The sequence below is a fragment of the Brassica napus genome, chromosome A9 (assembly GCF_020379485.1).
Source record: "Brassica napus cultivar Da-Ae chromosome A9, Da-Ae, whole genome shotgun sequence".
In the NCBI taxonomy this organism is placed as follows: Eukaryota; Viridiplantae; Streptophyta; class Magnoliopsida; order Brassicales; family Brassicaceae; genus Brassica; species Brassica napus.
Genome location: NC_063442.1, coordinates 31,397,827 through 31,424,814, shown reverse-complemented (window position 1 = coordinate 31,424,814; position 26,988 = coordinate 31,397,827). Strand labels below are relative to the sequence as shown.

At 38.5% G+C, this 26,988-nt stretch overlaps 6 protein-coding genes and 2 long non-coding RNA genes across 13 annotated transcripts; 6 read left to right on the top strand and 2 right to left on the bottom strand.

Moving 5' to 3' along the window:
• The first annotated feature begins 243 nt into the window (after positions 1-243).
• Positions 244-3,453, top strand: BNAA09G30410D (MA3 DOMAIN-CONTAINING TRANSLATION REGULATORY FACTOR 2). Its single transcript, XM_013870542.3, has 4 exons — positions 244-492; positions 917-1,159; positions 1,239-1,306; positions 1,391-3,453. Exons 2-4 carry the CDS (start codon positions 976-978, stop codon positions 3,248-3,250), a joined length of 2,112 nt encoding a protein of 703 aa, XP_013725996.1. The 5' UTR covers positions 244-492; positions 917-975; the 3' UTR covers positions 3,251-3,453.
• A 787-nt stretch (positions 3,454-4,240) lies between these two features.
• On the top strand, positions 4,241-6,297 carry LOC106429818. Of its 4 annotated transcripts, XM_048740973.1 has the most exons (10): positions 4,241-4,510; positions 4,617-4,668; positions 4,735-4,808; positions 4,917-5,018; positions 5,125-5,268; positions 5,386-5,437; positions 5,623-5,696; positions 5,799-5,888; positions 6,074-6,114; positions 6,265-6,297. In XM_048740973.1, exons 1-10 carry the CDS (start codon positions 4,377-4,379, stop codon positions 6,273-6,275), a joined length of 774 nt encoding a protein of 257 aa, XP_048596930.1. In that variant the 5' UTR covers positions 4,241-4,376; the 3' UTR covers positions 6,276-6,297. The 4 variants fall into 4 exon arrangements, with proteins under 4 accessions (XP_048596930.1, XP_013726034.1, XP_013726032.1 ...); XM_013870580.3 differs by having other exon boundaries at positions 6,021-6,297; XM_013870578.3 differs by having other exon boundaries at positions 6,016-6,297.
• A 1,386-nt stretch (positions 6,298-7,683) lies between these two features.
• LOC106429729 lies at positions 7,684-9,990 on the bottom strand. Of its 2 annotated transcripts, XR_001285866.3 has the most exons (3): positions 9,796-9,990; positions 9,403-9,605; positions 7,684-7,982 (listed from the first exon to the last, which is right to left on the bottom strand). It is a non-coding gene; the product is annotated as an uncharacterized LOC106429729 (long non-coding RNA). The 2 variants fall into 2 exon arrangements; XR_007316489.1 differs by having other exon boundaries at positions 7,684-9,605.
• Positions 8,909-10,548, top strand: LOC125578395. The gene is made up of 4 exons (XR_007316490.1): positions 8,909-9,148; positions 9,358-9,593; positions 9,663-9,917; positions 10,129-10,548. It is a non-coding gene; the product is annotated as an uncharacterized LOC125578395 (long non-coding RNA).
• Positions 10,549-14,257: 3,709 nt separating this feature from the next.
• LOC106429770 (protein GIGANTEA) lies at positions 14,258-19,842 on the top strand. Its single transcript, XM_013870520.3, has 14 exons — positions 14,258-14,755; positions 14,958-15,208; positions 15,276-15,347; positions 15,429-15,483; positions 15,582-15,724; positions 15,806-16,068; positions 16,145-16,200; positions 16,274-16,511; positions 16,584-16,734; positions 16,825-18,555; positions 18,661-18,729; positions 18,833-19,051; positions 19,128-19,220; positions 19,302-19,842. Exons 2-14 carry the CDS (start codon positions 15,116-15,118, stop codon positions 19,632-19,634), a joined length of 3,516 nt encoding a protein of 1,171 aa, XP_013725974.2. The 5' UTR covers positions 14,258-14,755; positions 14,958-15,115; the 3' UTR covers positions 19,635-19,842.
• Positions 19,843-21,069: 1,227 nt separating this feature from the next.
• Positions 21,070-22,721, top strand: LOC106429731. 2 transcript variants are annotated; one of them, XM_022691022.2, is made up of 4 exons: positions 21,105-21,236; positions 21,324-21,428; positions 21,605-22,324; positions 22,509-22,721. In XM_022691022.2, the coding sequence occupies exons 3-4, from the start codon at positions 21,756-21,758 to the stop codon at positions 22,576-22,578; spliced, it is 639 nt and encodes a 212-aa protein (XP_022546743.1). In that variant the 5' UTR covers positions 21,105-21,236; positions 21,324-21,428; positions 21,605-21,755; the 3' UTR covers positions 22,579-22,721. The 2 variants fall into 2 exon arrangements, with proteins under 2 accessions (XP_013725939.1, XP_022546743.1); XM_013870485.3 differs by lacking the exon at positions 21,324-21,428 and having other exon boundaries at positions 21,070-21,236.
• A 717-nt stretch (positions 22,722-23,438) lies between these two features.
• On the top strand, positions 23,439-25,881 carry LOC106429811 (putative methyltransferase At1g22800, mitochondrial). The gene is made up of 11 exons (XM_013870565.3): positions 23,439-23,721; positions 23,842-23,925; positions 24,010-24,088; positions 24,201-24,333; positions 24,428-24,497; positions 24,581-24,645; positions 24,736-24,814; positions 24,955-25,042; positions 25,152-25,216; positions 25,307-25,396; positions 25,488-25,881. The coding sequence occupies exons 1-11, from the start codon at positions 23,530-23,532 to the stop codon at positions 25,599-25,601; spliced, it is 1,059 nt and encodes a 352-aa protein (XP_013726019.1). The 5' UTR covers positions 23,439-23,529; the 3' UTR covers positions 25,602-25,881.
• A 132-nt stretch (positions 25,882-26,013) lies between these two features.
• On the bottom strand, positions 26,014-26,710 carry LOC106429812 (ethylene-responsive transcription factor ERF019). The gene is made up of 2 exons (XM_013870567.3): positions 26,279-26,710; positions 26,014-26,196 (listed from the first exon to the last, which is right to left on the bottom strand). The coding sequence occupies exons 1-2, from the start codon at positions 26,658-26,660 to the stop codon at positions 26,171-26,173; spliced, it is 408 nt and encodes a 135-aa protein (XP_013726021.1). The 5' UTR covers positions 26,661-26,710; the 3' UTR covers positions 26,014-26,170.
• Between the last annotated feature and the right edge of the window lie 278 nt (positions 26,711-26,988).

Genomic DNA, 26,988 nt, shown 5'->3' with positions numbered 1-26,988 from the left:
TACCAGTCACGTCTGCATAAATTGACATGCATCGGAATATGAAATATTATTAAAAAAAATTATAACCGATTAAAATGCGTCATGATATCTAAGAATTCGTCACAATATTTTAAATTAAACTAAAATACATAAAAGAAAAAGAATATTAAAATTAAAAAGAGAGTGAAGGAGCGTGAAGGACTCGAAGGGGACGTGGTTGGGGTAACAAATGTCGAGACCATAGTGGGTCAAAGCAGAAGCAAATTACGGACAAAAGGCAAAACCAAAGGGGACTTTCTGTTACTTAAGGAAGGCTGATTCCATGGGGAAAAAAAGGTAAATAAAAATCCCAAAAAAGTAAAATAAAATAAAAAAAGATTTCAGTTACATACATAAAAGGCACAACCGAAGGAAGGAGAATCATAAAAATAAAATAAAAGAAGACAGAGACGCCTGCTTGATCGCCGGCGTTCTGTGTCACCCCCCTCCAAGTCTTCCACCGTTTGTTCTCGAGTACGCTTACCAATCTCTACCTCTCTGCTTTTTCTTATTTGATTCAATTCAATTCCGATTTATGTTTTTAGTTTGTGTTCGCTTAATGCGATTGGAATGTATCGAATGGTCATCTCTTTATACTCATAGATCGATGAACGACGTTTGACTTAAATCCATCATCGGTGTCTGTCTATTTGCAGATCTATGCCTTTTTTTTTCTTATTACATATACGTTGGTTTTGATTAGTTGACATAGATTAATTAATCATCAGAGGTGTTTGATTGTTTGATATATATATATATATTGTAGAATTTATTTCTTGAACAGATTCAATCTAAGCAAGCCCAAGAGTGTATGCTTTATCTTTTGCCATATAGCAACAAAAGTTTTAGGCTTTAGTTATGTGTTGTTTGGTACTGATATGACTCTTTCTTATGTTAGTCAGGAGAATGCAAAACTAATCTTTACACAATCCAAAGTTGAGGAATTGGAGGGATTCAATGGAGTCCAACAACCAGCAGCAGCAGCAGCATCAAGAACTTGTAGAGTCTAAACCGGATCCTCTCTCCATTTCTCAATTGAACATATCTTCTTCTTCGCCATTGCCTCAGGTCAACATGGCGGAGGAACTTTTAAAGAGTCATAGACATTCTCTATCTCCTAATGACGGCCTCCCCTCTAAAGGTACTATATAGCCTTTGTCTGAATATTGATCTACTAATGTTACCTCTGAGATGGTTTTAAAAACTTCCTCACTATGTAGAAACTTGGGGAGAGTCTCTGGATGTTGTAGATGTTGACTTTACAGACCCAAACTATGACACCATCGAGGTACTCTCGTTATAAAATCTTATTGCACATTAGAACAAAACAAAAAAAATGATTATGAAAGTGTAACTTTTGGTGGAACCACAGGGCAATGGACATTCAGATCCAACAAGCTTCGATGCAGATTTATGCGAGTACAAGAAAAAAGCCACGATCATCGTAGAGGAATACTTCAGCACCAACGATGTTGTATCAGTTGCTAACGAGCTCAAAGAGCTTGGAATGGCCGAGTACCGTTACTACTTCGTCAAGAAGCTAGTCTCCATGGCCATGGACAGGCACGACAAGGAGAAAGAAATGGCTGCGTTTCTCTTGTCCACCCTCTACGCCGATGTCATCGACCCTCCAGAGGTTTACAGAGGCTTCAACAAGCTGGTGACCTCTGCAGACGATCTATCAGTAGACATACCGGACGCTGTCGATGTTCTTGCTGTCTTTGTGGCTCGTGCCATCGTTGACGACATCCTCCCTCCTGCGTTTCTGAAGAAGCAGATGAACTTGCTCCCTGACGACTCCAAAGGTGTGGAGGTTTTGAGAAAGGCTGAGAAGAGCTATCTAGCGGCTCCCCTCCACGCGGAAGTCGTTGAGAAGAGATGGGGAGGGGCTGATAACTGGACGGCTGAGGATGTTAAAGGGAGGATCAACGAGCTGTTGAAAGAGTATGTGATGAGCGGAGACAAGAAGGAAGCTTTTAGATGCATCAAAGGGTTGAAAGTCCCTTTCTTCCATCACGAGATTGTTAAAAGAGCGCTGATCATGGCCATGGAGAGGCGCAAGGCGCAAGAGAAGCTGTTAGAGTTGCTGAAAGAAGCGACTGAGGTTGGTTTGATAAACTCCACTCAGGTGACTAAAGGGTTTAGCAGAATCATAGACTTGATTGAAGATTTGTCTCTTGACATACCTGAGGCGCGTAGTGTGTTGCAGTGTTTTATCTCAAAGGCTGCTTCTGAAGGATGGTTGTGTGCTTCTTCTCTGAAAACGCTTTCTACTGATTCAGGTGAGAAGCTACTTGAAAATTCCAAGGCTAATGTGTTTAAAGACAAGGTTAAGTCGATTGTCCGAGAGTATTTCCTGTCGGGTGACGCTTTAGAGGTTGTGCATTGTCTTGAAACCGAGCTGGGTGCGTGTTCGAGTAGTCAGCTGCGTGCGATCTTTGTAAAGTATCTGATAACTCTAGCGATGGATAGAAAGAAACGAGAGAAAGAGATGGCTTGTGTTCTTCTCTCGTCTCTTGACTTCCCTGCCAAAGACGTCAGAAAAGCATTCTCCATGCTGATTGAGTCTGCAGACGACACTGCTTTGGACAACCCTGTGGTGGTTGAAGACCTCGCCATGTTCTTGGCCAGAGCTGTGGTTGACGAGGTGTTAGCTCCAAGGGACTTGGACGAGCTGTTGAGCCAGCCAGGGTCAAGCGTGGGGGAGAAAGTGATTCAGACGGCGAAGACATTGCTGAAAGCGCGTCTCTCCGGCGAAAGGATCTTACGTTGCTGGGGAGGAGGAGGGGTTGAAACAAACTCTCCGGGGTGCACTGCGAGCGAAGTGAAGGAGAAGATTCAGGTGCTTCTTGAAGAGTACGTATCTGGTGGAGACCTGGGGGAGGCTTGCAGGTGCGTGAAGGAGCTTGGGATGCCGTTTTTCCACCACGAGGTTGTGAAGAAGTCGGTGGTGAGGATCATAGAGGAGCAGGAGAAGAAGGAGAGGGTGTGGAAGCTGCTTAAAGTGTGTTTTGAGTCGGGGCTGGTGACGATTTATCAGATGACAAAAGGGTTTAAGAGAGTGGGCGAGTCGGTTGAGGATCTGTGTTTGGATGTCCCTGATGCTGCGGAGAAGTTTAAAAGTTGCGTGGAGAGAGCCAAGGTTGAAGGGTTCTTGGATGAATCTTTTGCTGTTGAGGAGGAAACACAAGGTGTGAAGGAGAAGAGCTCGTCTTCGTCTGCTGCAACATGAAGCCTCTTGACTAGAGAGACGTTGGTTAAAGTTACCTTTTTGTTTTGTTTTATTTATAAACATATATACTACTAAAAGTTTTGGTACTTTGATGATGATGATCTTACAGAAAGCTTCTCATCTTAGTGACGTTTTGTTATAACTTATTTACTTATTTTGTTCCTCTTTTAACTTTAAAGTTGACCTGTGTTTTTTTTTTGTTACTGTGTTGTGTATCATCATCATCATATTAGTTTTTATTTTTTTACCATACACAATCTGGATTCTGAAACAAACTTAAATACTCCACAAAAGAATCATTTAGAGAAAAAAAATCAAAACATGGGCAAGAGAGGGTTGTGTGCTTGTGTATGTTAATCACCACCTAATGTGGTTTGACGACTCTCTCTCGACAGCTTCTTTTGCTTATAGCTTTCTTCTACAATTGCGTATTTGGATTCTTGTAATGTGACGGACTTGTTTGTTAGAGAAGAAAGCTAGAGAGAGAGAATGGTGTGTGCTGAAAAGGGAAACATACTATATTTAGAGACATAGGCGTTAACAATGTGGATGACTGACGCTCCTTGTACATCACAAAATAGTAGGCAAAACTATATAACTGTGGTGGAAGCACCGTAGCCTATTGGTTAAGGTTTAAAGGTTTCTACACCCAGATCTGGGGTTCAAATCCCAGACTATGCAAATTTATTGCAGATTACAGGAAATCCAGGTTTCAAGTCCCTATCTGGTCAGGCGTGGATCTTCATAGGACGGCTCAGGTGATGCAGTTAGGCGTAGGTCTTCATAAGACAGGTAGTATTGTCGGTTGTCGAATCGTCTATGTAATATTTCTTATATCATAATTGTAAGATCATAATAAATCAGCGTTAAAAAAAAAAAAAAACTATATAACTGTGAAAGCTAACTTGCGGGTCAGGTTAAACCGAAACAAACCGAATCCGGTCGAGTGTGAATAATCAGTAACCGGAGAGGATCAGTGAAGGACGTGGCGCTTCATTTCCCACTTATTTCGCTCGTTTGGAATTCCTATTCAGTTGAAATCTCTCTCTCGATCATCATTCATCGACGTCGTCCATCTCTGCAACTTCTCGTATCGTCTCGTTGTGGTTTAACAAACAAAAAAAGAATGGCGACGAATGGTTTAGTGACGGGACTGAAAGTGTTTTTACCGGTGATGTTCTGCGTCATGCTCGCGACTCTAATCTACACCATCATCACCGATGGCCTTCCCGAACCTGACCGTCGTGATGTCTTCACTCCGTATTAATTTTATTCTCTCTTCATTTTCACATGTATTTATATTTACTCTCTCTCTCTCTCTCTCATGTTTGTTGGTTGGTTGGTTGGTTGGTTGGTGTCTCTTCAGATGGTTCGCTACGACGATTGTGGATTTCTACATCAATATCGTTCCTATTGCGGTACGTTATGTTGATTTTTAGAATCTTTATTGAACGGTTTGATTGATGTTTTGGCATCTGTTTAAGGTATGGATTGTGTACAAGGAGACAACATGGTTTGGTTCTATACTCTGGGCCATTCTGCTCGTCGTATTTGGAAGGTACATTAGTCTATATATCAATTAGGTTCATGGGGGATGGACATAATAATCATGGAAACAATTTTTTTTCTTTTGTTGTGTGTAACGATTTGGAATATGATTTGGCAGCCTGACGACGTGTGTGTATCTGTTTATGCAACTTCTCAAGCTGACACCTCAAGAGGCTTCTGAAGATCCTATGTACTTCTTGTTACTCCGTGATTCCTTCAAGTATGTCTCCGTGTGTCTGTGTTTCCCTATTTCATTTAATACTTTGTTTCTCTCTTGTCTTGTGAATTCAGAGCTTCATATTAGTGTAACCTTATGTTCTTGTTAGGGATGGAGTGGGTCTCAGAGACAAGAAATCCCTTGTTGTTACTGCAAGATTTGTGTTTGGTGCCTTGGGCTGTGTGATGCTCGGAGCTTTGGTTTACACTTGCTTGACTGATGGTTCTCCTTTCCGCATGGAGCTTCTTTACCCGTCAGTTTTCTTTCTTTTTTTAATTATTTTCTTTCTGTTAATTCTTTTGTTCGTTGCTTTGTGTTTTGAACCATCTGATTCTGTTCTGTGATTCAACTTTGCTTATTTATTCGCTAGGTGGATGGTGGTTTTGCTGGTTAGCTTCTACATTAATGTTGCGGTTTTATCAGTAAGTCCCAAATAACTTAAAGCATCTCTCTTGTTTCCTTTTGGCTTTTGGTTTGCTACTACAAAACTTTATGAGGCCGTCTTGAACACACTGGAGTTGTGCTTTGGATGGTCATTAACAAACTATACTTTTTGCTCTTACCTACGTACTTGAGTAATTTATATTTACTCTTTTTAATATTTCAGGTCTGGGTTGTATATAAAGAATCTAGCTGGATCATTGGAATCCTCTGGGTTGCTTTATTACTATCTCTTGGCAGGTACAATATATCTTAAAATTTTTAACGCCCTTGAAGATCCATTCATCATCACCTATTAAGGATAGTTTTTTCATTCATGTGTTTACTCTTTCTCAATCTCAGCTTTGGCACGAGCGTTGTCATTGTGGTGCAGCTATTCCGTCTCTCTCCTCTTGACCCGCTTTACCTCGTTCTTGTGAAAAACACCAATCGGTAAGCTCCCAACCAAAACAGATCCAATGTAATCTAAGAAGATTGATTAATATATATAGATATACTCAAAAGTAGCTCATCAACATACGGCTTATAATTCTTGTTACATTTGTTGTGTTGGAGGAAGCAAAGAACAAAATAAGGGCTAAGTTAGTGAAAACTCTCTCTCTCATGGGTCATGGCAGGGCTGGAGATATGTATGAGCGCACTCATTCTGCGGTTCTGCGTATGTGAAGCTTCCTGATTCCATTCTTTTACCACATTAAAAAAAAAAACATTTCTTTATCCACCCACACAATACTTGTTTGTATTATGCATGCATTCCCCAAAATACGTGAATGATTCTTCTGTATATTGTTTCCTTTTTATGTGACAGATATAACTTAATAAAAAAGTTGTCGTTTGGGCATGATGATGCAAATTGATCGATGTCATTAGAAACTTTTTGGGTCATAGACCTGACATGGAGTGAGCTTCTTTGCTACGGATCATTTTGGGCTTCAAAGTTCAGACAAGCCTTATAGTTTTGTTCAGAGCAAAGAGTTGGTCATCTATTTCTCGGGCAATGAAAAATTAAAGAGAGACTTACCGAATGAGACACTTTTTTCTCTTTTTTTATTTCATTAGACACATCTCACTTGAGGGACACTTCTTCCTCTTCCTTCTTATGTGTTTTGACTCATATACCCTTTTGTTTTGGTTAGTGATGAGTTAGTTTTATTATATAAAATTGCTGCCAGTTTTGTGGGGACCAAAAGAGGAGCAACGTGTTTCCTTAAAAGAGAGAGTGTATATACTTTGACTCTTTTTATATCTAGCAAAAGAGTATTTTATACTAAAAGTAACTTTTTAAATTTCCCAACATATTATATGTGTCATTATTTTATATCATACTGTATAAATAAATATATAAAAACATAAAATAAATTATTAAAATTTTTCTTTATATTTTGATATCCATATGTATATATATGTATTTTAATATTTATCAAAATTAAATTTAAATTACATACTATCTATTTTGATATTTGTGGACACACTTTTGTGGATACATTGTTGATGGACACATTTGAAATAGTCATGGACATGTATTTGTGGATAGCTTTTTGGTATTTTGTAGATACATTTTTGATGGATAAATTCAAAATATCCACTGAATGGCAGAGACATTTAGTGTACAAAATTTTATGGACAAGATTTTATGGAATCTTACAAATTTTATGTATAAAATTTTGTGGCCAAGATTTTTATGGACAAAGTTTGTAGACAAATCATACAAAGTTCAAAGAACCAGTTCCTGATTCGACGCCTTTAAAAGAGACCTTAACAAATTGATAGAAGCTTGTAAGACTTAATGACTGCTTCAAGCTGAGCCTGAAGATGTTCCAACATGTAAAGTCCAAACATATTTCACCCTTAACTAGAAAGTTTTGTTCTTTAGAAAAAAAAAACAGTGACTGGATCCATTCACGTAGATACATAACCAGCCATGATATAGTAACAGCTTGACATCATTTACCCTCGTTGTCACTTGCCATTCTCTTTTTCTCCTTCATGTGCTTTGACATAAAGGAAAGCCAACTCCACCTTACTGCAAAAACACATTCCTTAAAACATTAAAAAATAAATTTTTTTGAACTAAATTCTGCAACTCTTTCCAAATGTTTTTCAAAGTTACAAACTTTCAACAAATTGAGAGTTGTTGTTTCCTTCTAGATGAACTCGTTTAGAGATTTTGAGCTTTCATTGAGTTAAAGCATATCCTAAATCCAATTAACCAAACAAAGATAGCATGTTCAATAAACAGATGAGGCCAATTTTATTAATCATGAGGAAGGGTTTATAATCAACAAGCAAGAGCTTACATCATCCGTAAAATCTCTAATAGATAAGTACATCAGAAAACATAATCACAAAACATAATAGGCACGAGAGCTTGTCATCATCTTTTCCACAACGGAGGTGGGACCTGCTCGTCGTCGCATCCTCTCCATACCGGATCTCGAATCTGTTGGCCGTCCAGTCGTCCTCTCCACAACGGAAGTCGGACCTGGTTGCCGTCGCGTTGTCCTGTCCATACCGGAGCTCTCGAATCTGCTCGTCAGCTCTCATGTCCACAAAATCTCAGAGATTCGATTCAATTGAAAAAGTACAACACAAACAATTAAAAAAGAAAAAAATATAAAAAAGGTTAGGGGTTTCAAGGAGAAAGGTATTGAAATCGGGCGACGGAGAATGAAGGAGAAAGGTGATGAGATATGAAGAGATAGATACGAGATTATACAGTCACAACCGCTGTGAGCCTTCTGGATTCATGGTGTTTTACAGAGAAATTGAAGACAAAGAAGAAAAGATTTAGCAGAATTATGGTTAGTAAACGAAGGGGCTGGGAAATTGGGAAAATTAGATCTGATTTCAAAAAGTAAAGCCAGAGAGAGAATAAATGATGGTTTCCAAAAACTCAAAAATAAAGAAACTGATTTGTCGAATTATTTTTAAAAATATGGAAAGTGACAGCTTAGTTAGTGAGGAGAGAGTTTAGTTAGTTTGAGGGCACGTAGGACATTACACAATTAAGAAGTGTGCTTCCAACAACAAGTGTCCTTTTGTGTTAATTGAAAGACAAAAAGTGTGTTAGAGAGTAAAAAATTCAAAATTAAAATGACAAAGCATAATTTAAGCTGACAATGAGGAATAACACATTCATGCTTGAATAATTTGGTGATATTACTCGATACTACATGAATTAAACTAACTGAATCAATGGGATTTGAACCGTGAAGATAAAAGCGACTTGTAATTATTCAGTTCTGCTCAAATGTTTCTATAACTTTTTAAAAAATTTCCTGTCAATCATAGCCATTGACATAAATAAGATGAATGGGTTAGGTTAGGAGATGATGTGTAGTACATAGAGTTTGGGTTGGGCACTTGCCCACCATAAACTTTTTAAGCTAATGTAAATTTGTCAAGACTTTTATGAATGCTAAATATTCAATTTTATAAAGATGTTTAGTAGTGCTTAATAGTTTTGCCCCGGATAAAAGTAATTTCTAGCTCCGCCCTTGGGAGGGAACAGAAGAAGTCTGAGAGAGAGAGAGAGCAAGAGCTGAGAAGGAAGTTTGAGCACGAGAGGGTAAACCGGTTTGAGAAATTTCAAGGAGCGAATCTGTACTTGAAGAGTCTTGATGATATATTGCGTTGATGATGAGAAACTCAAGGAGATGTTCTCTGAGTTTGGAAATGTAACCTCTCCCAAGGTAATAACTAAAAGTCCATGCATACATATATGTCTTGTTGTTGATGTTACGTTTGTCTTCAACCATAATCATACGTATAGGTTATGGTTAATATACAAGGAATCAGCATAGAGTTTGGTTTTGTTGCTTATTACAATCCTGAAGAAGCTTCGAGAGCCGTGTATTGTTAAAGATTTTTATCCTTCTAACTAATATTTATAACAATGCAGCTGAGTGAAATGATATGGAAAGATGATAGGAAAGAAACCACTTACATAGCTTTTGCGCAGCGCAAAGAAGATAGTCAAGCACACACGTATAGGGTTCTTATTAAGCTCTCTTCAGTTACATATTTAAGAAACAAAGGGTTTGTTAAAGCTGTTTTGTGTGTTTCAGGCGTTGTTTTCACAGATTAGAGCACCAGGGTCAATGTCATCACCACTGACGAGGCTTCATCACCCACCAGGTGAACCAATGCCTGGTACACATCAACAACAACAAGTTAAACTAACAGAGTTTGGTTTATATTTTTTAGATAATCATGAAAAGGATTGGATTGATGTTGGCAGCATATGCACTGTAATTTGAGCCCTGGAAGGAGATATATGATTAATGGTCCGGGTACGGGAGGAACGGAATGGATTTGAGTGTTTCGCAAGGAACCTTACCTCCTCCAGTCATGCATTTGCCAATTGATGCTTCTTCAAACATCACGAGAAAGATTCCTTACTTCCATTCTCTTAGCTTACTTCTCTCTTAGCTTCCGCTAATCTTAGCTGATCGCACACGGGTTTGCCCCTCTCTCTCTCTCTCTTTTTTTTTTTTTTTTTTTTACGTCGAACGGCCATTCTCTCTTTTTTTCTGTGTTTGCTTTTACATTTAATGTATATTTCTAAGCATATCTCTAACTTTAAATATCTTTTAAAGAAGACGTTTAAATAAAGAGAGTTGATAAAGGTAGGCATGCTCATTTATCTTTATACTGATTTGGTTGGAGACAGATGCTTGGAGAGAGACTTTACCCACTTGTGGAAAAGCATGAATCACTTCACGTTGCTAAACTCACAGGAATGCTAGCTGTTGGAGATGAATCAAGCCGATATCTTGCACCTGATGGAGTCAGAAGACGCACTCAAGTCTAGAGTTTTTTTGAGGCTTTAGATGTTCTAAGGCTATTTGTTGATGCACCTGATCATTATGATCTCGGTTTCTCTACCACCAACTGAAAATCTCCACACCTCTATTTTTTTAGTTCAACTTTAGAGTATTTCTTTTAGTATTTTTATTAATTTTTTTTAACTTAATTTATGATTTTGAAACTTTTAACTTAATGTGGTTGGTCCATTTTATTTAGAGTCTTTAACGCTACATGAAATTTAATTGTTTATCATTTGGTAGTGATTGTCAGCAATAGGAAGCCACTCAATCATATATGGTTACTGTTTAGTGACATGATGGTGCGAATCCAAACGTGGGTGTTTTCTGTAAATGAATTGATTCGAATGTGTCCTACTTGAAATTTGTGGTTCTGCAGTCAACATGCTTGGTTTCAGTTATATACACACAAACGTCTTTTAAAACATTTATGGTTTTAGAATCGGAAATTAATGAGCAAAACTGAATGATTATACCATTTTCATTTCATAAAAAAATGGTTTGATATGACGTTGATTATAATGGTTTATGTTGATCGAATATTCTCCGAACGAGAGCAAGAATCTAATTCATTTTAGTTTATTCGGAAAACACATGTTTGCATATAATATTAGTTTTGCTGAGACTTCTTGTCAGATTTTTGTTTTTATTAAACTATGAGATGGTACATGCAATTAGTGAATGAACAATCTCTGTTCATGTGAAGTAGTATATTATTAAAAGTCAACATCAGTGCTCTATTTTTCAAATTGACTATACTTATAAAATGATTGAACAAAGAAGAGATGGTGAGTGGGTTTGATACGTGTCACCGGCCAAAATGTGGCTGCCCCTTCTCATTGGAGCTTCACTAGCCGACCTTTGCCTCATCATTTGTTGACTTCACTCGCCTTTTTTACATATTTTTACTCAAAACTCATTTCTTTCGGTTTCTAGATTGTTCCACCCACTTTGGTTCTTTCTTTGAAACTTAAGTTCATTATATCAACGTAGTGAATGAATTTATTTTCGTGTGTTTGCAAAATTTTAATCGAATTTAGATCTTTTCATTTATTTGGTGTTTAAGTCCTAATATGCAAAGAAACACTAGAACGAGTTAGTTCTGGTGGTAAATAGACTGTGCTTGTAACTTCCATCACCCATATTCAATGTGCTGTAAGAAAGACTATTTATAATGTTTGGATTCTGGTAACTATTTATGTAAACACCACATCTAAATTATGACATAATGACACTAAAACAAGGTAATATCTAATAAGTAATGGTGGTGTTTGAAAAAAAAATCTAATCAGTATTGGTGAATTCTACATTTAGATATATATCATAAAAGATCAAAGTATAACCTAATGAGCGAATCAAGTTTGAGTTTAGTTTTATTAACGTTGCGTTTTGAAATCTACATCGGTTGGAAAAAATTTCGATTCTCTTATATTATATTGATTACTGTCACGGTTCTCCGATGAAAAAAGTATGTAACATAATAATAGAGTAACACTTGAAGACGAATAAAAAAGACTGTTGACAATGTAAGGTGTAATGAATATCTGGCTCAGTAAACCACAATAGAATCGATTCATTGGACTATAACTTAAATTAAATCTAAAGAAATGTCTACCGTCTGAGAGCTTACGACTTTTCAAAAAGCTTTTTTGAAGTTTCGTAAAAAGTTTTCTCCACCATAGTATCACTTTTAATAGAATATGGTTTTAAACATGATATAATAACAAAAAGTAGACACGCTAGCTTTATTAGACCTGAATACTCTTTAGATTAACAATTTATTTTTCACAAAGGTAAATAGTAAACACAAATTGAAGCCAAGTTCAATGAATAAAGCTTTTGTTGCCACTCTTAAAAAGTTTGCAATGACCTTCACAAGAAACACAGTCTGATAATCAATAATAATGAATATTTATTTGTGTACAAGTTTGGTTATTACAACAATCATACAACTGCTTTCTGAGTCGTTATAAGTCAACTGCTAGAAAATATATAAACATGCAAGAACAGAGAGAAATAGTCAATGTCATTTAGAACATGGGTGTGGTGTTATCTTAGAGGTTAGATCGATACATCTAGCATCCCTTCTGATATCACATCATTAGAACATATATGTGCTTCATATGTTGAAACAATGATAGGTTTCATAAATTATTGGGAAGAGCAAATGATGTGATGTTCGTTTGTTTATTTTATGCGTTAATGCTTACGGGGTTCATTTACATCAACCATCGAACTATTAATTATCAAAAAAATAAGTAACTACACATAATGTTCAAAGAGTCTATAGCAAATCATCAATATCAGCCATTCACAAATTTGAGGTATAAGAAAATTTAAATTATTTATTTTTATTTCTAATATTCAATATAATTAAGTATTATATTTATTTTTTCAAATTTTAAAATGTTATATTAACTTTAAAAGTAGTTACAGCGCTTAATAATTAAAAAAAAAAACTATTTTCTTATTAAAATGGCAAATATTTTCAGCCCAGTTACAAGTCTCCACGTATGGTTTAGAGCCCATCGCATACATATAGAAGAGCATGACCATGAAAGCCCACAGTTATGTTCCATGTTCAGACACCAACCTGCCAGCCATCCACCAGAGTGTGGACCCCACACCCACGAATCGTATGGTAGATCACTACAATATATTGCTGGCATCCTGTTGCGCCACGTCGTCGTTAGGAGGAAGATCAACGTCCATATATCTCTTGCGCCTCTCTCATTGGTACACATCGTTTTGTTATATTTCAACTTGTTTATGTGGTAGAGTGGACAAGTGGGAAGAAGAAGATAAATATCTAAAAAGAGTGTGGGCCTTATGTGTAGTCTTGAGATATTTTCTCAACGGGCTGTCTCCACGAAAAGCTGCCCCGTTAATCAATACACACCATCAGACGGCTCGAATCTCTTCAGGTCAAGCTGCCCGAAAACTTTGCCGAGGAATTTATGTGGGACTCACTCACCACTGAAATCAACGGCGGAAATTTCGAAGGTGTACGTAACACTGCGTAGCATCTGAATATAGCTCCTCTGAAAATATCTAGGGACACATGTCACTTAGCTTTGTAAGAAAAGCAATTAACTAATCACATGACAGAGCTTATAGTTAAACTAATAAAAAGGAGGAAATAATACAATCATGACCACCTTTAAATAATGTAATTAATGGGGGAAGAGTTTATTTAACCGATCTCACCATACCATGAATTTAGAGTTAAATTTTTTTTTTTCAAAAACAACAAATAAGCTTATTTATTATCTATACAAAATTTTACTGGTAAATTTTTGTTTTCAGAAACTTTTCTTTTGTCCAAAGTAAAATATTTTTTTTTTAATTTAGAATATACCAAAATTTGAAGTAAAACAAAAGTAAAATCAGAATTTATAATATATTTTATAACAAAAAAATTAAGTACAAAATGAGTTGAAATTAACTGAGAAGTGATATTTTTACGGTCAAAAATCTATTTGGAATATAAAATTAAATTAGGTAATTTACTGAGAATAAGAAAAAAAACAAAGGTAAAATTAAAAAAAAAAAAACAAAGGGGATGATGCAATAAGCCAACTTCTCGCGTGCCCCTATTTCTTATGGGTCAAATCTCCTATGGGCTCCTAGAGTATCCTATGCCTCTATTCATAATTCTTTTTTTGATTAAAATCTAAACTCTCAAATTAAATCATTTCCGGTCATCAAAACTAAACCCTAACCCTCACTTATGGATTAGTGAATCCATGGACAAATATTTAAATTCTATATATTTCAAATTCAAAAAAATATATTTTAAAATCGTTTTTAATCATATTTTGATAATTTTTTCGAAAATAAGGAAAACAACGTTTTTGGATTTTTGAAATATTTTTATCAAATTGTATAAATCAAATTAAAAATATTAATGTTTCCATTTTAATTTTATAATTTTTCGTTTGATATATAAAATTAAAAGAATAAAAAGGTCCTTTTGAAATTGTGTTACAGACATAGGAGTACGAGAGGATTTGTCTCTGATGCAATGTAATGTATGTGAGAGGGGAATAGTAATGTTTGATGATGGCCATGGGGACATGGAGGAGGGAGGGGTGAGATCTAAAACGAGAGCATAAAGAAAGGGGTCGTGGTGGCAAAAGGCAGAAGAAGTATCGGTACGCCACGTCAGGTTCGGGGAAATCTTAAACCGAGTGGAGAAAGCCTCCAAAATCTCTTTCTCTCTTCCTCTTCCATTTCCACAAAGACACAATCTCTTGTCTTCTCCTCTCTCTCTTTTCTGTAATAATAATAATAATCCTCCTCTCCAGAAAATCACTTCTCTGATATTTCTTTCTTTCTTTCCTCCTAAATCTTTTCTCTCTCTTTCACCACTGATATTCTTCCCCTCATCTATTTTTTTAGCTCTCAAATAAAAAAAAACTAGAGAGAGAAAACCAAACCAGAGCAGTTGCATAGGAAGATTCCTTCTGACAGGTCCGTGTTTGGTTTTCTATGGTTGGTTCTTCAGATGATATGAGATCTTGTAGTTAAATTGTTATGAATTCTTTGTACTTGCATTTTCTGTCAGCAAAGATCTGTTCTTTATCACTGTGTTCATTTCAAATAACCACAATCTTGTCTTTTCTTATATCTGATTGAGATTTTTTTTTTCTTCTTGATTGTGTTGTATCTACAGGAAGGAGCCTATATCAGTTTTAACCAGCCCTTGTATAAGAGATATTCCCTTTTTTTATAGAAAGAACTCGATTTACTGTATTAGAGTAGATCAAGAACCGTTACGACCCATTGATTCTCGATTGGTTAGAAAAAGGGTTTGTAAACCATTCTCTCTAGATGACATCGCCTACTTCATCTGAGAGGTGGACCGATGGTCTTCAGTTCTCTTCCTTGTTATGGTCTCCCCCACGTGACCCTCAACAACATAAGGTACTTAACCATAATAAAGCTTCAGATGTTTCATCCATGAACCGGTGCTGATTGTCTTTCTCCTTAGGATCAAGTCGTTGCTTATGTCGAATACTTTGGTCAGTTCACATCAGAGCAATTCCCTGATGATATTGCTGAGGTACTTGTTCGTGTGTTTATGTTGCCTTATGATTAGTCGTGATTATATATATATACTGATGTACAAATATTTATGTATCAGTTGGTCCGTAATCAGTATCCATCAACTGAGAAGCGGCTTTTGGATGATGTGTTGGGTATGTGTGTGAGCTTCTCTATCAAACACTTTATGATCCACGCTTCTTTGTTTTGAATGTTTATATCTGATTCTCTGTCTTGTTCATGAAAACAACAGCTATGTTTGTCCTCCATCATCCGGAGCATGGTCATGCTGTCATCCTTCCGATTATCTCATGTCTCATCGATGGCACCCTAGTGTACAGCAAGGAAGCTCATCCCTTCGCCTCTTTCATTTCTTTAGTTTCCCCAAATAGTGAGGTAAATAGTTTCTCAACACTGTCTTTCATGGAAACTCTTTTTGGTATGCTGACAAACATGTGTGTTCACAATCCTCTACAGAATGACTATTCAGAGCAATGGGCTTTGGCGTGCGGAGAAATCCTACGCATCTTGACTCATTACAACCGTCCCATTTACAAGACGGAGCAGCAAAATGGAGAAACGGAGAGCAAAGCTTCTACTAGTGGGTCTCCTACGCTTTCAGAGGCTAAGGCTGTATCACCAGGACAGCATGAAAGGAAACCGCTAAGGCCTTTGTCTCCATGGATCAGTGATATACTACTCGCTGCTCCCCTTGGTATTAGAAGTGACTACTTTCGTTGGTAAGTAGATTCTGTTACTTTGATTTGTACTGTGCTTAAGCTTCAACTTATAATAATTGTTTGTTTGTATATACAGGTGTAGTGGTGTTATGGGTAAATATGCTGCTGGAGAGCTCAAGCCACCTACTATTGGTGAGTTTCCATCACCTCTGGCTACTACAATGGGTTGTGAGTTACGTCTTATAACACTTCTCTTATTTTGCAGCTACTCGAGGATCTGGTAAACATCCTCAATATATGCCTTCCACGCCAAGATGGGCGGTTGCTAATGGAGCTGGTGTCATACTGAGTGTTTGTGATGATGAAGTTGCTCGGTACGAGACTGCTACGTTAACAGCGGTTGCTGTCCCTGCACTTCTCCTTCCTCCCCCAACGACATCCTTAGATGAGCATTTAGTTGCTGGCCTTCCAGCTCTTGAGCCTTATGCACGTTTGTTTCACAGGTAGTGTTTCTGAACACATCCTTGTGCTTCCTGGAGTCATATGTTGTTCTCACTCTCTTGTTCTACTGTCAGATATTATGCGATTGCAACTCCAAGTGCTACTCAGAGACTTCTTCTTGGACTCTTGGAAGCACCACCGTCTTGGGCTCCAGATGCACTTGATGCTGCTGTACAGCTTGTGGAGCTTCTCCGAGCTGCTGAGGATTATGCATCTGGTGTAAGGGTAAGCATTTGGCTCCTACGAAATAACTTTTGATATGTTATTAAAAAAGGATCAGCTCTGATCACACACTCTCTCTTTTCTTTGATGTAGCTACCAAGGAACTGGATGCATTTGCACTTCTTGCGTGCAATAGGAATCGCCATGTCTATGAGGGCAGGCGTTGCTGCTGACGCTGCAGCCGCTTTGCTTTTCCGCATACTCTCGCAGCCGGCACTGCTTTTTCCTCCGCTAAGCCAAGCTGAGGGAGTAGAAATCAAACACGCTCCTATTGGTGGCTACGGTTCAAATTACAGAAAGCAGATAGAAGTTCCTGCAGCAGAAGCAACCATTGAAGCCACTGCACAAGGAATAGCCTCAATGCTTTGTGCTCACGGACCTGAAGTGGAGTGGAGGATCTGCACTATATGGGAAGCTGCCTATGGATTGATCCCTTTAAACTCCTCAGCCGTTGATCTCCCTGAGATCATTGTCGCCACCCCGCTGCAACCTCCCATCTTGTCATGGAACCTATACATCCCACTCCTCAAAGTACTCGAGTATCTTCCACGTGGGAGTCCTTCCGAAGCATGCTTGATGAAGATATTCGTCGCCACGGTGGAAACAATCCTCAGCCGAACTTTCCCGCCAGAGACTTCTATCAGGAAAGCTAGAGCGAGTTTAGCCACGAGATCATCAGCGACCAAAAACCTCGCTATGGCTGAGCTTCGAGCTATGGTTCATGCTCTCTTCTTGGAATCATGCGCTGGCGTGGAGATAGCTTCGCGCCTGCTTTTCGTTGTGTTGACTGTGTGTGTTAGCCATGAAGCGCAGTCTAGTGGGAGCAAGAGACGGAGAAGCGAAGAAGATGCTACTGCAGAGGAGAATCAAGACAATCAAACTAGTAACCGTAAGAGTAGGAACGTCAAGGGACAAGGACCTGTGGCGGCGTTTGATTCGTACGTTCTCGCTGCTGTCTGTGCTCTCGCCTGTGAGGTTCAGCTGTATCCTATGATCTCCGGAGGAGGGAACTTCTCCAACTCTGCAGTGGCTGCAACCATTACAAAGTCTGTGAAGATAAACGGTTCATCTAACGAGTACGGAGCTGGGATTGACTCTGCAATCAAGCACACACGCCGCATCTTAGCGATTCTCGAGGCGCTCTTTTCGTTGAAGCCATCTTCTGTGGGGACTCCGTGGAGTTACAGCTCTAGCGAGATAGTTGCTGCAGCCATGGTCGCAGCTCACATCTCCGAACTGTTCAGACGCTCAAAGGCCTTGACGCATGCCTTGTCTGGTTTGATGAGATGCAAATGGGACAAGGAGATTCATAAGAGAGCGTCGTCGTTGTATAACCTCATCGATGTTCACAGCAAAGTTGTAGCATCCATTGTGGACAAAGCTGAACCCTTAGAAGCGTACCTTAAGAACGCACCGGTCCAGAAGGATTCGCTGGCTTGTCTTAACTGGAAACAACAGAACAACACATCATCAGCAGCAGGGTTTGGTACAGCGGCGGTGACGTCCTCGTCACGTAATGAAATGGCTCCGAGAGGAGGTAACCATAAGTATGCTAGGCATTCAGATGAAGGCTCAGGGAGTAGATCATCATCAGAGAAGGGCATCAAAGATCTGCTGTTGGATGCTTCTGATCTAGCGAATTTCCTCACGGCTGATAGGCTAGCAGGGTTTTACCGTGGTACACAAGTTCTTTTGAGGTCGATACTTGCTGAGAAACCGGAGCTTTCTTTCTCCGTTGTTTCGCTGTTGTGGCACAAACTGATCGCTTCTCCTGAGATCCAGCCCACAGCCGAAAGCACATCTGCTCAGCAAGGATGGAGACAGGTAAAAGCCTCAGCATTTCTATTTCCCCATCTTGCTTATACTTAACCGGAGCTAAGCAAGGGGCTAAACTCCATTCACTGATCATCATATTTTCTCATGTATCAGGTAGTTGATGCACTATGCAATGTGGTATCTGCAACGCCAGCAAAAGCAGCTGCAGCCGTTGTTCTTCAGGTCTATATTTCTCATGGGCTTGTTCCAAAGGTTATATTATGTATTGAAGGATGTACTTTTATGTTCTAGTATGTTGAATGGTGGGTCTTGTGTTTATAAACAGGCTGAGAGAGAGTTGCAGCCTTGGATAGCCAAAGATGATGAAGAAGGTCAGAAAATGTGGAAAATAAACCAAAGGATAGTGAAAGTGATGGTGGAACTCATGAGGAATCATGACAGGCCTGAGTCACTGGTGATTCTGGCAAGTGCATCTGATCTCCTTCTGAGAGCAACTGATGGAATGCTTGTTGATGGAGAAGCTTGTACTTTACCTCAACTTGAGGTAATAATACTATACAGATACACTTGCCACTTAGACTGGAAAAATCGTTTTGACTCCAAAAAAACTTTTCTTGCAGCTACTTGAAGCTACAGCAAGAGCAATACAGCCAGTGTTAGCTTGGGGACCATCTGGACTAGCAGTAGTTGACGGCTTATCAAATCTATTGAAGGTAAAGCATGAGCCTCTACCTATGGTTTGCTGTGTTGATCAGTAAAATAAACTATGGTGCTGACTTTTTGATTCTTTCTAGTGTCGTCTGCCGGCAACAATACGGTGCCTCTCACACCCAAGTGCACACGTACGTGCCTTGAGCACATCAGTACTACGAGACATCATGAACCAAAGCGGCATAACCACCACCAAGGCAACTCCAAAACCGCCGCCAACAATAACAACAGAGAAGAACGGAACGGACAGCCCGTCGTACAGGTTCTTCAACGCGGCGGCAATAGACTGGAAAGCAGACATACAAAAATGTTTGAACTGGGAAGCGCACAGCTTGCTGTCGACGACAATGCCGACACAGTTTCTTGACACGGCGGCTCGGGAATTAGGATGTACCATATCAATGTCGTCCCAATAACACGAGCAGCGCCTCTTTTTATGATTTGGAAGTAGACCAACCAATATGATGTTGTTACTTTTGTATTTAGTATTGTGTGATGATGAGTGACTAACGCAATCATATTCCGACCGGTGCGGTCGCTCGGGTCTCTACTCTATATATAACTCGAATCTCTCTTCGTTTGTACATTTTTAACATGATGAAGCAGCACAATCGACTTTTTCTATTTTTTGTTTTTTTCCTTAACTACAAGGTATCTTAACCGCAATGTATGTTGTGTTCTTCTTGATTCAAGTTGACTAGGCTGCATTATGTAACTACACGTATAGCATTATTCAACTTTTTAAGACCTGAGTTCACTCAGTAAAACACAAGAATAGCTACTAGCGACTACTCCGATGAGGCTGGATTAAGGAGAAGAGTGTTCTCTCTCTTGCAATCCTCTGACGATTTTATTGAATGAAAGGGGTAAAATGAAACCAAAAGTGCTTCTTAGTCCCTATCATACACAAGTTAAGTAAGGTTATGACTGGTTTTTCCTGCTACCATCCGCAATTGGTAACGGTTGTTGGCGTTTTGCAACAATCATTCAAACCGTTCTAAACTGCTTCAAACTTCTCTAAACCGTTTTAAATCGCCCAAAATCTCGTAAATTCAAAAGTGGGAGGATATAATTTTTTTTAAAACAATATAAATACAAAAAAAAAATTAAATTGGAATTATAAAAATACTAAAATATATCTATTATATTTTAATATTATAAAATTTTAGAATAAAAATATTTTCTATATTTTTTTTAAAAATTCAAAACTATAATTTTCTAAGTATAATTTTTATATTTATTATAATATTATAATTTTTGAGAGAATGGTTTACAAACCTTTTGTTGCATCTGGTAGTTAACCAGTCATAAGTATTCTACAAACGCACCAATTTCTAATCACAGAACCAGTCGTAAATTCTCTTAAAACCACTAGAAACCACAACCACTCACATCCGCAGTTGCGTTTGAACCAGTATGCCCTAAGTAAATGGTCGTCTTTCATTACACTTTAAACTAACCCTGCGGATTTAAACCCAAACGGCCGAGCCGAACCGATATTTTTGGTTTTGAGTTTGGTTTAATTCGAAAAGCTTTCGAAAATAGTTTGATTTCCGGTTTGGTTTGATTTGGTCCGGTTCTCAGTTATTTTGTATTTCTATATAAGCAAATTATCAGAAGTTAACTAAAAATAATTAAAGTAATCAAACCAAAATAACCAAACTAACCAAATTTAACCAAATTTAACAGAAAAAAATCCAAGTTTTTTAAAAATAAACTGCAAACCGAAAACGGTTATTAACTAACCAAAAACCGAACTTAGCCAGATTTTTGGTTTAATTCAGTGGGATTGTACCGAACCGGAAATACCCAACACAAGAAAAAAAAAAAACGAAACCGGGGTACTTTAAACACTAAAATAATATAATTAAAAAGTTCCTCCTAGTTTTCATCACTCTCTTCTTCTCTCTCATCGCCGATTTGTGATTCACGCGAGAAACGAGAGAGAGAGAGAGAGAAAGAGTGGCGATCGCAACCGCCGGCGCTGACGGAAGTCATACACAGAGCTGATCCGACAGGTGAGTTGAATGATAATCTACTACTCCCATTAGATTCATTTCCAGCAAATATTATTTCTTCTGTTTGTTTCCTGAGCATAAAAAAAGAAAGTAGTAGCAGCGAGCGAGCGAGGAAGACGAGAAGCTTGTGAGAGAGAGGATGTTATTAGTCTTGAGTATAGAGCTAATGCATGTTTCAACTCTTCTCCTTAGGTTACGGATCCACTCTCTCTCTCGGCGTTTTAGATCTCTTCCGAGTTGATCAATCTCTCATTATATACACTATATGCAACTCTCTCGAATTCTTCTATAGTTTTGATTGTCTTTTAACTAGCTTTGGATCCTAAATTTGGAAACTTTTTGTTGAATCTGAATTTTGGGTTGAGCAGGAAGGTGGACATTGTCAGCAAATGGAATAGGCCTAGATGAATAGAAGAGCAGCTAATGTTACTTGCAGTTTAAGGAGGTGGTTTCTTCTCAGCTTCCGCGTCTAAGGGATTGACATTGACCCTTCTTCTCTCCGGATATATAGATAGGCCCATGAGAGTTGTCCCCTTGAATCATTACCAGCTGCTTCTTGTTGACCCCCTTCTTCAGCTGGATTCCATCAAGAACCGAGTTTCCCGCGGTTGCGCTTCCTTTTCTTGTTTTTCTTGTGGCGGCGCTTCCGCGGGACTTGATACCACCACAACAACCACCCCATGTCCTCTTAAAGTTGAACCTTTGAAGCAGCCCGTTGTATCGACTTCACCACCAGAGTCTGTTGCTGTTCCTGAGAATGGCAAAGACCACGACGACGCAAATAAAGCTGATGATGATGATGATAACACCAGCAAAGAAGCCGGCAAAGACCACGACGACGCAAATAAAGCTGATGATGATAACACCAGCAAAAAAGAAGCTTTCAAACTCTCGTTGAGGAGCAGCTTGAAGAGACCGCCCTCTGTTGCGGAGCCACCACGCTCTCTTGAGGATATTAAAGAACACGAGACGTTGAGCGTCGACGATGCTAGCGACCTCGCCGGTGGAGACGATACGGGAAGGCGGAAAGTGCAGTGGCCAGATGCTTGTGGTAGCGAACTCACTCAAGTTAGAGAATTTGAGCCCAGGTATGTCTTGTTGAGCAGAGCTTTAAATGTCAATACAATTGAAACATCACATTGGTTTTATTATTATCCTCTGCTATCTTTGCACTCCCCTTCCTTGTGCAAGCATTATCCTTAATGTGAATCGTGAGCTTTTGATTTAGTGTAGCTATTTTCTTAATCAACTTTGATTTTTTTTGGTGGGCAGTGAGATGGGATTGTCAGATGAAGAATGGGAGACCGGAGAACACAGGACATGCTCATGTGTAATCATGTAGATCAAGAAATCATCGGTTATCATTCGTTTTACTCTTTGCGTGTATCTCTCTCACAGTTTTCAAAAATGTGTATTTAGTATATGTTGTTATTACAAAAAAAAAAAAAACAAAGGGTCTCATCAAGGTTTTGTTGGCTTTGTACATTTCCCCCCCCCCCCCATGTTTTTGACTGGCAAACTACTTATTCACAGTTTCTTTTCCTCTCTATAAGATGCAGAGAGCGAGTCGCAACCACAAGACGTACGCCAACGAAACTATCATCCAATTAGGAAGATAATAAAGTTTTGGTAAGAAAAAAATAATCAAAATAAGTTTTATTAAAAGATAAAAAATGTATTTTTATTCTATAGTTAATTAATTTAGATTTAGGATTTAGAGTTAAAGGGGTGGGGTTTTAGGAATAGGGTTTCAAATTTAAAAAAAAAAACAAAAAATAAATATTAAAATTTTCAAAACAAAAATGAGTTATTTTGGTCATTTTCTCTCTTGAATGTTATTTCTGTGATAAAAACTTAAAAATAACTATTTAAGATAATTGTCCATTGTATTTTTATCCTGAGTTAACTAATTTAGATTTAGAGTCTAGAGTTAAGTGGTGAAGTTTTATAGATAGGATTTCAAATTTTAAAAAACAAAAAACAAAAATTAAAATTTCAAAACGAATATAGACTATTTTGATCATTTTCTTTCTTGAATATTATTTTTATTACAAAAGTTTAATAATAACTATTCCAGAGAATTGCCCATAATAATACGACCAAAAGCTATTTGACTGGGATTAATTAAACTCAAGTGTGAGGGGGAACATAAGTGTAAAATGTAAAGTAAGAGAGTAATGATGAAATTATAGATAAATAGTAGGGACCGAAATTAAAAAAAAAGGACTTAGACAGAAGCAATCTACCGACCGCACTCTGTCCGACGTTTCCCCGGTGCGGCTAAGAAACAGAAATGCGGAGGATCGATTCAGTGTACGGACGAGTTGAGATTCTTAAGAGAGTACTCGAAAAACCTACGAAGCAATCTCACGCATTCTCGGCCTCTCGTTCCTTCTCTACAGAAGGTGCTTATGGCGGTGGCGGTGAGTCTCAGCAGAACAGCTCAAGGGTCAAGATCTTCGATCGAGATCTCAAGCGCGTACATGTGCAGTGCTCAACTTTTACTAGCCAAAGCTTTTGTTTTTTTTTGTTTTTTTTTTGTTTTTGGATTGGTTGCGACTTATTTTGTGTTTGGGTTTGATTGACTTTGGGATGGGAATTGAAGCGTGACCGAGCGGCGTGGCTGTCTCGCAATAAAAACGACACCTTTGTCGACGCTGTTGCTGAGAATCTTCTTGACCGCTTAGAGGTACACTCTTTGTCTTTGATACAAGAGTGTTAAGTGACTGCCCTTCTTGATTTGGATCCTCTGCGTTTTTTGCTCTTTTCTAAGGATTGTAAGAAGAGTTTTCCCTCTGCGTTGTGTTTGGGAGGATCTCTTGGTGCTGTTCAGCGTCTACTACGTGCTCGTGGTTAGTTATCTATCTCTCTCTTGACTCTCTTGGTTTATGTGTATTTCCATCTGCATGTTTTGAATGTTTATGATGATGATGGTTCTTTTTGGATTTGGATTTGGGTGCACAGGCGGGATTGAAAAGCTTATCATGATGGATACCTCACATGACATGATTAAATCATGCAGAGATGCTCAAGATGATAACTCTATCGAGACATCTTACTTGGTTGGTGATGAAGAGTTTCTCCCTATCAAAGAGAGGTAACGACAACATTAATGTATAACCTACCTTTGCTGCCACTCATCAGAGTTCTATGTCAACTACTGATATTTGGAAAATGTTTGTCTTTTGAAGTTCGGTGGATTTGATCATAAGTTCCTTGGGGCTTCATTGGACAAACGATCTTCCAGGTTCCATGATACAGGTTGCTTTTTTTGCCTGTGTATGTGGTCAATTGGTTTGTCATCTTGAGGGAGATTGATAATGTGTTGGTTTTGGATTGTGCAGTGCAAACTGGCCCTGAAGCCTGATGGCTTATTTTTAGCAGCGATTCTTGGTGGAGAAACTTTAAAGTTTGTTCTGTCTTCCTTCTCAAAATTGAATACCTCTTTGTTATTATCTTTCCTTTTTTTTTTTGTAAAATTAATCTTTATTTTAATCAGGGAACTGAGAATAGCATGCACTTTGGCTCACATGGAGCGTGAAGGAGGCATTAGTCCCCGGCTATCTCCTTTGGCCCAGGTGTGTGTGTGTGTGTGTGTGTGTTACAGCTTGACGATAAATATGTCGGTGATTGCAATTTGTTGATGACAGAACGAAAGAGTTGACTTTGTATCATACTGAGCTGAAGAAAATGGCTTCTCTCTCTATTTTGCTTTCAGGTTAGGGACGCAGGGAATCTCTTGACCAGGGCTGGTTTTAGTCTCCCTGGCGTTGACGTTGACGAATATGTAGTTAAATACAAGAGTGGTAAAAAAACTATTCCATTTTTATTCTTCATCATTGGTTTGGTTTGGTTTGTATATATCTTCACCTTCTAAGCTTTCCTTCCTTCTTCTTTGATATCTTTATTACTCAGCGCTGGATCTTATAGAGCATCTTCGTGCAATGGGTGAAACCAATGCTCTTCTCCAGAGAAACAAGGCAAAGTTTTCTATCTTTCTGTCGAGAATTTTCTCAGTTCTTGACTACTGCATAAATATTTTTCTTAACCAAAACCCCTCTTCTTAACAGATACTGAACCGTGAAACTGCTCTTGCCACGGCAGCCATATATGACTCCATGTTCGCCACAGAGGACGGCACTATACCTGCTACGTTTCAGGTACGCAATGTGTCAGAGTATAGACTGTAACAACAATGTATGTTAATCCAGCAGTGCACAAGGTTTATATCGTTGGGTGATTCCTGTGTAGGTGATTTACATGACGGGATGGAAAGAACACTCGTCTCACCCTCAGGCCAAGCGGAGAGGTTCAGCCACCGTCTCCTTCACGGATATCCACAAGCAATTCGGTGGTCAATCTTGATGTGTGGATCAAAGTAGAGGCACGTTCACGTTCAATAAACGGAGACCTTACAAAAGAGACTCCAAGAGTCAGTGACTGAACTTTAGGGTATGACTGTGTGCACCCCTGTGAGGTCCTCTAGTAAAAGCATTTGAGCATTGCGCTCTATAAAACATTGGTCTTGCTCTCCAATTTTTTTTTAATTAAATTCTTTAAAAAGTATTTCTAGCCCTCAAAATTTCTGATCCAACCTTGTATTTGAGCAGATATAATGTATGTTTGAAAAAACCTTCTCATGAAACTTCCTTGTGAAAAAAAAAAAAAAAAGAATGGGAGTGTACACAGGACGTTCATATTGTATTGTGCAACGACAATTATATTTCGAAAGCGTTTCCAGATATTTCAGACACAACAAAACGTATAAATTATTGTCTGAAACAAAGGTTCACTCGCATTATAATCCTCTTGAAGGCATTCAAAATAAAAATATATATAATCGTACAACAAAAGTTTCTTGAATTGGGCCAACAGCGAAACATAAACGTATAATTATATTTACAACGCTTTGTTTGCTTACACACCAGGCTCCATCACTGTTTCTTTTGAGTAGCTGTATCTTTAAACGAAAAAACAAGAAGATGAAGTTCAAACGTGATCGTGACCGTCCAAATAATCATACACTGATATATTCAACGCACCTCCATTCTCACAATACGCCGTCGTTGTATCTCCATTCCCAGAGTTCCCGGACGCGTGATCACAGCTGTTAACGATTCCGGCGTCAACGGCCATTCCGGCATTAGAAGCAGCTTGCTGGATAGACCTCGGCGAAGTCTTGGAAACTATGGAAGGAGGAAGCAAGTGAGGGAAGTTGAGAGATTCGAGCGAGTTTGGTTGGTGTAAACAGTAGAAAGCCACGTCGTGCGCCACGGCTGCGCCTTCCGCCGTGGAGAATGAGCCTAACCAGAGACGGTCGCGAGTTCCCGGAACTCGAATCTCCGATACCCATTTCCCCCATTTCCGGCGACGGATGCCTTTGTACTTTGATTGAGTTTCGACGGTGTTGTCGATGTAATCCATTGTTGTGTTGTGTGTTTGTGTTTGAATCTGGAGGACACGGTGGCTATTTATACGTTGAAGTTGGAAAGTCAAAATGGATAAAATATTATTATAATTTAGGTTGACCGGTAAAACTTAAATAAGATAAGATATTTTTTTTGTTCAAAAAGAAGAATTCAACGGGTCAAAGTATGACCCGTTTCAGAATAGTGTTGTCAATTTGATTTTGACGTGTGGTGGAAACTGGTTTCAAGTTGTAACTTTTTTGGGTGTTTGTGTGTGTTGTTTTCTTGTTTGTAAATTATTTGTAATTTCGAACGTTATTTATTTAATAGATCTAACTCACATT